At 49.9% G+C, this 8,618-nt stretch overlaps 1 protein-coding gene across 1 annotated transcript; it reads left to right on the forward strand.

Annotated features, from left to right (window-relative positions):
* The first annotated feature begins 304 nt into the window (after positions 1-304).
* On the forward strand, positions 305-8,382 carry arhgap1 (Rho GTPase activating protein 1). The gene is made up of 12 exons (XM_030361974.1): positions 305-597; positions 1,896-1,994; positions 2,218-2,305; positions 3,454-3,585; positions 3,944-4,030; positions 4,245-4,343; positions 4,838-4,945; positions 5,098-5,174; positions 5,278-5,355; positions 5,845-5,973; positions 6,216-6,319; positions 7,126-8,382. Exons 1-12 carry the CDS (start codon positions 474-476, stop codon positions 7,291-7,293), a joined length of 1,293 nt encoding a protein of 430 aa, XP_030217834.1. The 5' UTR covers positions 305-473; the 3' UTR covers positions 7,294-8,382.
* Positions 8,383-8,618: the final 236 nt, after the last annotated feature.

Below are 8,618 nucleotides of genomic sequence, written 5' to 3' on the forward strand. Positions count from 1 at the left end.
GGTTCGTGTGTGTCTGTGTGTGTGTGTGTGTGTGTGTGTGTGTGTGTGTGTGTGTCATCATGCAAGCACTGGGAGGAAGGGCAAATGTGGAGAAACTACGGTAGTTATAATGATGGTGGATGCGTTGGTGAAACGTCAACCGTAGAACGGTAGTGCTGATCCACGCGTCCTTAGCTCTCCCGTCGTCTCTGCCAAATGCACGGAAAAATCAGCAAACTATACCTCCTGGGCTGTGCAGCCAGGAATAAAGTCTAAATTTGAATGTAACTTTATTGAGATAAACGCGTATGCTGGTCCACACGCTAACACCAGCCTGCCTCTCGTCTCCTACAGGACTGCCCTTCGCCCATCCACAGTACACCTGTGTGTGAGGAACAGAGTGTGTGTTTGTGTGTGTGTGTGTGTACTTGCACGCCTGCTTGACCCGAGCGCGCAGTGTTGTTGTGTAGGAGTGCGTGTGCATCTGTGTTGCGATGTCGGCGGAGCTTCTGGTGGACCTGGGCGAGGACGCGCTGGCCCCCGAGTTGGACCGCCTCAAGCTGTCCCCCCTGGAGGACCAGAAGTGGCCCCCGGATGCGTTGGCCATGAGCAACTCTGGTAACGCACACACGTACACACACGTGCACACACGCGCACACCAACCCAGATCCTACTTCTCAAGAAATCTGAGAAACATTGACACACGCACGCACGCACGCACGCACGCACACACGCACATCCTACTTCTCAAGAAATCTCTGTGAAACATTGTCTCACACACACATTTGGACACACGCACACGCACGCACGCACGCGCACGCACGCACGCACACGCGCGCGCACACACGCACACGCACATGCACACACACTTGTATACCCACTCACACACACATATTCAAACTACTTCTCAAGTAATCTCTGTGAAACATTGTCACACACACACACACACACACACACACACACACACACACACACACACACACACACACACACACACACACTTGTATACCCACTCACACACACATATTCAAACTACTTCCGCGAAATCTGTCAGTGAAGCACTGTCTCTCTTCTCACTTACACGCTTTCTCACAAGACGTCCGTCTCTAGCGCCTTCTCTCCCCTCTCACTTTCTCACACACTCAATCTTCTGACACAAACACTCTCTCGCTCCCCCCCCCCACCTCACTCACGCACTCTCTTAACTCAAACTCTCCGACACACACGGTTTCACACACTCACTCTCTGACTCTTCTCGTTTTATTGTCATCCCAATAATCTATTGTGATTGAAGCGCTTCCTAAAAATAAGTTCTGTTTCAGGTACTTGGTGGAAGTGGTGTCTTTCGTTCATGCAAATTCACGAGGCCCCATAATTATTTTCAATTCTTCAAAATCGCACAGCTGAGCCATCGTCCTCCCAGGGGTTGCCGCAGTGGAAGTGGTGCATCGTTTTAAGCTCTGCCCAAGCCTGATGTTGAAGCGCTCTGCAGGTCGCTTAGCAGCAGCTAGCTAGCTGGGCGTTAGCTCAGCGTCAGCACTCCTAGGCAGCGCTCCACCCCCTGGCAGCGGGTAGCAGATGGTGTTAACTGTATCCACATTAAAGGGAGCCCATGAGAGACGCCATTACAAGCTGTCTCAGAGTCGGCCCCGCCCTGTAACTTAGTGACATCACTAGTGGGTGAGTGTCCACTGAGGTGTATGATGGACGGTTCAGCCTACCAGTTGCTACAGTCCACCGGGTAGGCTGGTAGACTGATCTGACCGTCATAGATCTTGGTGGCCACTCCCACTTGGGGCAGTTGTTGAAAAGTGTCTTTTTGTAAACACTTGGGCAAATTTGAACTGCCATGTCATGTTGTTGTTGGTGAATACGGATGCAAGTATTACATGTGTTTGTGCGTCTGTGTTTTTCAGAGATGGAGATCTCTCAGAGCTTGGCCGCGGGCTCTCCCCACCTGGCCTGGGACCACCCCTTCTACGACATCGCCAGGCACCAGATCATTGAGGTGGCAGGTCAGTCAGCCAATGGGGATGCTTCTTCTGCCCGGGTCTTTGTTTGTACTTGTACTTCATAAATACATTCCAGAAATGTTTCTCTTTGTCACGGACACAATCGCACGTTATCATTCCACATGCGAAAGAGCAAAACGTTTCTGAACCCTTTCCGTTCAAGTCCTTTCTGACTCTCTCTTTCTCTTGCCGTCTCCCCTCTCTCCCCACTTGCCGCGTTGCCTAGGCGACGACAACTTTGGCCGGAAGGTGATTGTGTTCAACGCCTGCAGGATGCCCCCGCACCATGAGCTGGACCATAAAAAGCTGCTGATGTGAGTGCTGCTGCTGCTGCTGCTGCCGACGCCGTCTATAGCCTCGCGAGAACCCTGACGTCGGCGCCCGCTCCCGCAACGGAAACCGCTCTGGCCACGGCCGGACTGATTTCCAAATATGGGCACGGCCTTCGTTTCCTGACTACGAGCGGGGGGGCTGGTTGTCTCTTCGAACCCGCCCCCCACCCACCCCAAACTGAGAAAAGCCTTTTGTGCAGATTTGTGTTAATCCTTCAACATGGTTCTTCGATTCTATTTCGGATTTAACCGCTTCGACTGCTGCTTCCTCCGATGGTCGGTCCCTTCGTCGTTTGATCTCTGGGAGAGGCTTTGAGCCAGGGTGGGCGCACCGAGACGAAGATGGTCTCAGGAGGCTCGTTCGACCCCCCCCCCCCCCAGACCCACCCGGTGTGGAGTCAGGAAGCGCTGCGCTCTCACACTCGGACTCTCACAGCACTCCTCGAGGCCATTCATAATGGTTCATATCGTCATGTGTTACAACAGTTAATATGTGGTAGGAACTGTTTAGCACTGTTTATATCAAATGTCAACTCTCCATCAAAAAGTAAGTTAGTGTGGTTAAATAATAACTCATTTTTTCATTTCTGCTTTATTTTTAGCGTGGTTAGCTTTCAGGCGTTTATTTTGGTAAAGCAGAAGTTCCTAAGTTTTGCAAGCAACACTTACATTTGACGCGAATGCCATGCTGTCAAAACTTGCCGGCTTTTTCGTGCTATGCTTTGTTGTTCCTGCCAATTATGGGCCAAAGAGCGAAACCAGTGGAAAAGTACAAACATCTGAGCACAATCTGTAACTTCCCCACACACCCATACCATAGGCTAAGGGAGGGTCTCTTCACGGCCCTCCACATACCATCTCAAAGACGTCAGTGGTGCAACAAATTACCAAGGGCCTGTTGAACACCAGAGAATCTTCTCGATTCTACAGTCCTTTGTGAATCTATGTTTAGAAGACTGTCGAGTCACATAAAAACCACCATGCACTTGCCATCTCCTCTGCCTTATTTTAAACACATAGACGCAGTGCACACAAGATCCCAGCTTGACACACACACACACAAACAAACACACACACGTTTTGCACAGCGTGCCTGGTTTAACGGACGCCCATCTGTTTGCTAACGGCAGGTATCTGAAGGGAACCCTGGACCAGTACGTGGAGAGCGACTACACGCTCATCTACTTCCACCACGGGCTGACGGGCGAGAACAAGCCGTCCCTGAGCTGGGTGCGAGAAGCCTACAAGGAGTTTGACAGGAAGTATGTCAACACCACCCTGAGGGAGGGAGGGAGGGAGGGAGGGAGGGAGGGGGGGGGGGGGGGGAGGGGAGGGAGGGGAGGGAGAGAGAGAGAGAGAGAGAGAGAGAGAGAGAGAGAGAGAGAGAGAGAGAGAGAGAGAGAGAGAGAGAGAGAGAGAGAGAGAGAGAGAGAGAGAGAGAGAGAGAGAGAGAGAGAGAGAGAGACTCTCATCATTCAAGTCTGAATCATATGGACACAAATTCCAAATTATGTATTTGCATAGGTTATGAATGAAGAATCAGTCGGTTGAACTTGTATTTTAGGATCCTCTATGGTCAGTCACAAGCTGAGTGTCTGCTCTGCGTGTGTGCTCCTCCAGGTACAAGAAGAACATCAAGGCCCTGTACATCGTCCACCCCACCATGTTCATCAAGACCCTGCTCATTCTCTTCAAGCCTCTCATAAGGTGAACCACACACCCTCAGCCTCCAGGGAGGAGACACACCCTGTAGGGATGTCTTTTATCGTTGGCAGAATTCTGGTGGTGGTGTCTTATTGCTTACAAAGTGTGTGTGTGTGTGTGTGTGTGTGTGTGTGTGTGTGTGTGTGTGTGTGTGTGTGTGTGTGTGTGTGTGTGTGTGTGTGTGTGTGTGTGTGTGTGTGTGTGTGTGTGTGTCTAGCTTCAAGTTTGGGAGGAAGATCAACTACGTGAGCTATCTCAGCGAACTTGAGGACGTGGTCAAGTGCGACCAGCTTGTCATTCCCGAACGGGTCCAAGAGTAAGAGCTCTTCCTGTTTCTTCTCAGTAGCGTTTGCTGCAGTAAGAGCGCGTCATTTTACCATTCATCAGCAATTCCTTCATCGATTTTACACACTGGACCCTTTTAATGAGTTTGGGCTTTATATGGGTAAATTGCTTTTTTATATTCTAAATTCTAAATTGTATACATTTACTTTTTTATTTATATAAAGTAAATGTGTTTTAGGCCGAACATGTCTCCAAATATTGACTTGCCAATCACAGTGAGCTTTTAACGATGGCTTTCAGGAAATTTCAAGCACATTTTTCTGGTGCTTTTATACGGTACATTCCATTCAGAGCGAGCCTCTATGAACGACATTGTCACAGATCATCATCATCATCATCATCATCATCATCATCATCATCAAGGCTTTGAATCGTTGTTGGCTGCAAGGATATCTGACACTCACTCACTGACAAACTCTCTCTGTCTCTCTCTCCTTGTGTTTGTGTGTGTGCGTCTACCTCAAGGTATGATAATAAACTGCGGTCGTCTCTGAAGCCGTCTGCCCAGCCCCCCATGTCTCCTCCCCGCAGCACCCAACTGCCAAACCAGCTGTTTGGGGTCTCCCTCGCTGTGTAAGTCACTAATGTTGAACCCCCGTTATGTTCAGGAACACCAAAACAAACTAGCTCAACCAGGCAGTACAGCTAGCTAAACCAGGCAGTACAGCTAGCTAAACCCATCACCCTTTCTTGTGTCTGTGTGTCGGTCTGTGTGTGTGTGTCAGGCTGCGACAGAGATCCCCAGATTGTGATCCAGTTCCTGTTGTGATGAAGGACACCATCAGCTTCCTGTCGGAGCGAGGTGCAAATAACTTGTGATCTTCTAATACGAAACCGCTCAAAAGGTATTAAAGCTCTGTAAACCAGGGCACATCATTGATTGTGTGTGTTTGTGTGTGTTCCAGGTCTGGAGATCGAGGGAATATTCCGGCGTTCTGCCAACGTCACGCTGGTGAAAGAGGTCCAGCTCAGATATAACTCTGGTGGGTGATTCAGTCATCTTCTCCTGTGATCAACCTGCGTATTCAGATTCCGAATTCACAGTCGGCTCCATGCTAAGTAAACACACAACAAGACTGACATAAAACAGACAAGAAACAATACATTCAAGATGTCAGGGTGTTATTGCAGATAGGGAATCAATGGTTCACTTAATTCCAGATATATATAATAATAAGAATATATGTAAGTGCTGTTGCTCAAAAAGGCCTTAATAAGTGCCATTTAGATACCTTAGCTTTGGGGAAGAAAACTCTGCCTGGGTCATCGGCGTGTTCGAACACCCAAATGAAAGGTTGCGGGTTCGAACCCTAATGGCCATCTCTAGGCGTCCTTGAGCAGATCCCTAACCCCAGATCCCGCGCCGGCTCCTAAATGATCTGTAACACAATTCAAGTTTGTAAAAGCGGATTGTATTCAGGGGCGGGGGCTGGTGTCTGATGCTTAGTTTTGTGTCGGCCAACCTGCAACAGGCGAGGCGGTGAGCTTCTACGAGATGGAGGACTTCCACCTGGCCGCCGTCATCCTGAAGACCTTCATCAGGGAGCTGCCGGAGCCCCTGCTCACCTACCAGCTCTACAACGACGTCGTCAACTTCGCAGGTACGCTGTCGGCGCTAGTAGTCCTAATGGTAGGTAACTATGTTTCAGCTTGTGTTGGCCTGCCAAGCCGTGTTAGCCAAACACGCGGCCTGGCTAACGTGATACCAAGCCGTGTGTGTCCCATCCTTCCCTAACATGTTGTCTACATACAAGTGAGACGGCGGCTAGCAAACATGGCCCCCCCCCCCCCCCCCCCCCCCGTTACCCGTCTGATCCTCTGGCGTCGTCTTTTTGCTCCACAGCTGTGCCCAGCGAGAACCAGGTGGCGGCCATGAAGGCCCTGGTGGCGACCCTGCCCGAGGAGAACTACGCCACGCTCCGATACCTGGTCACCTTCCTGGCACAGGTACGCAGGAGGGCCCTCCCCTCAGCCGCCACACACCGGCCATCCGTCGCACGTCTTGGTGGATGCTACCCACTTGTGGCAGCACAAGTCGTAAAGGGTCCCCCCTCGCTCCTGCTACGGTATCGCGACCCCCTGGTTAGCAACGGGGTCCTGGGTACCCACCGGTCGCGTTAGCTTGTTAGTATGTCGGGATGAACCCCCCCATGGAACAGGACGGTTACTTCCTGGTTGTTCCCGGCACTCTCCCACCAGCCTCCGAAGGCCTCGTGCGAAGACACAAATAATGGACGGTGTTCGCGCTGCCTTTTCTCGTCAGGCCGCTCTCATGAGGCCCGCCGGCGCCAGAGAGACACACGTCTAAACGGGGGTCTCTCTGGCTCCCTCTGGTGTCTGACTGGAAAGTAATGTCAACCGACCAAGTGTCTGCAGGGCAAACATAGAATCAACTGTGTGGTCGACCCTTTTATACCTTTAGCGTCACCTATATCTCTATTAAAGATGGAGCAAAAGCTCACCTGTCGTATATGTGCTGTATGGGAGATTCAAGAGCTGTGTTGTTGATTGTATTTGATGGACGTTGCCTAGCCATCCGTCAGCTAATAGTGAGGGTGTCTGCTCCTAGTTGACTGTGCCGGCCTCTGTATGAGAATATTTCCATTTTGGAACGCGCCGGTCTTACTTTTGACCAATCAGAGCATCTTTCGGGGTATTTTATCTTGCCTGTCAACCACAGGTGCGAAGGGAGGGAAGAGAACCGACCACCACTTTAATTTCCCCGTCCGTCCGTCTGTCTGTCTGTGTTTCAGGTGGCGGACAACAGCGAGATCAACAAGATGACCAACAGCAATCTGGCCGTGGTGTTTGGTCCCAATCTGCTGTGGGGGCGGGACAACGCCATGTCACTCAGCGCCATCGGACCCATCAACAACTTCACCAGAACCCTGCTGGACCAGCAGCATCTGGTGTTTGAGTAGAAAACCCCGCCCCCTTCTCTCCTCTGGCCAATCAGCGTTGGTCTCAGATAACAGCGCCTAGTCTCGAGAAAACCTGATCCCCAGACCAAATGTTCCAAGGGTACTTGTTCCTTGTATCGCTTCGTCTGCAGCCCTGTTGTCAGGTGGACCATATGTCCTCTTATTTGTTTTAGTATTAGTTTGTTTAATTTGGTATTTTGTTGTGGTCACAATTTGAATTTGCATTTGGTAGCCTTTTTTTCTATTTGTTTTAAAGTTTGTGCCAAATCGCCATAACCGCCCTCCCTTTCGGCAACGTGGTTTTGACAGAAGATAACCACTCTGTTATGACCTAAACCTAGTCTCAATCAATCGCCAGAGAACCCCTGTAGCCACTCCACCTGGCTCAATCCCTGATGACCTTTGACCCCCGAGTGACCTTGAACCAGCCCCTCCCTACTTTTATCTCCCCCCTGGACACTGTTGTTTAGGCAGCTGACCCCCCCCCCCCCCCCCATCTTTATTCCTCATCTTAAAAAAAATTACTTAAAAGGAGTCTCTAGTCTACGCAGGCGTCGAGATCTGTGTACATATTTCTCGGTGTTAACTTCTCGTGTCTTTTTTCCAACTAGTAGAAATCGGTAGAACCGCTTTCGGCGTTTAGACACCCGTTTTGGCGGTTTGTATTCGTGTGTGTGTGTAATCCCGGAGGTTGTTTCCGTGTCGTCGAGTCTTCTGGTGTCTTCCTCTGCTTCTGTGTGTAACGCCAAAAAAAACATAGAAACACGATTTTAAGCTTTGTCCGCCCGACTGGAGCGTTCGTAGACGAGGAGGTTCTGTCGCGTGTCTTCTGCTACGATCAGCTGGTAGAGTCATGGGTTTAGTTTCAGTTTCAGTTTTTTTCTTCTAAATCATTTTCTTTCACCTCAGCGTCGTTGCATTGGCTTTACATTTTAGCTTGCTATGTGGACTCCATAGATATTATCGGCCCTTTCGGACACTTTGATTCGGGGTGTTTTCGACGACAGCTGATGTGTTGTCACTTGGTTGGTGGTACCCGGGACCAAAAAATAGTACACATCTTATGAAAAATATATGAATTTGAATTTGCTTTACTGACTCCCCCAAAGAGAGAGAGATAGTGAAGTTATAATACTACTACTGCTTATAACGTATTTACCAAGCTCCGCCGTCATTCGTAGTCACATTAGCTGGGTTCCAGGGCTGTGGTTGCATTCAGACTCTTTCAGACAGGTGTTTCATGATTGGGACCACACATTTCTGCTCATCGACAATCTATCCAGTTTGGTTTGGTTTGTTCATCTGCTGCTGTTGGTCTTTTTTGC

The sequence above is a fragment of the Gadus morhua genome, chromosome 7, assembly GCF_902167405.1.
Source record: "Gadus morhua chromosome 7, gadMor3.0, whole genome shotgun sequence".
Taxonomy (NCBI): Eukaryota; Metazoa; Chordata; class Actinopteri; order Gadiformes; family Gadidae; genus Gadus; species Gadus morhua.

What these genes read in the sequence shown, in the direction of transcription:
- arhgap1 (XM_030361974.1), top strand. Translation starts at nt 474, where the DNA reads ATGTCGGCGGAGCTTCTGGTGGACCTGGGCGAGGACGCGCTGGCCCCC. An exon ending in TACAAGGAGTTTGACAGGAA is followed by an intron (nt 3,586 to 3,943) that starts GTATGTCAACAC and finishes GTGCTCCTCCAG; the next exon opens with GTACAAGAAGAACATCAAGG. An exon ending in CCAGCTCAGATATAACTCTG is followed by an intron (nt 5,356 to 5,844) that starts GTGGGTGATTCA and finishes AACCTGCAACAG; the next exon opens with GCGAGGCGGTGAGCTTCTAC.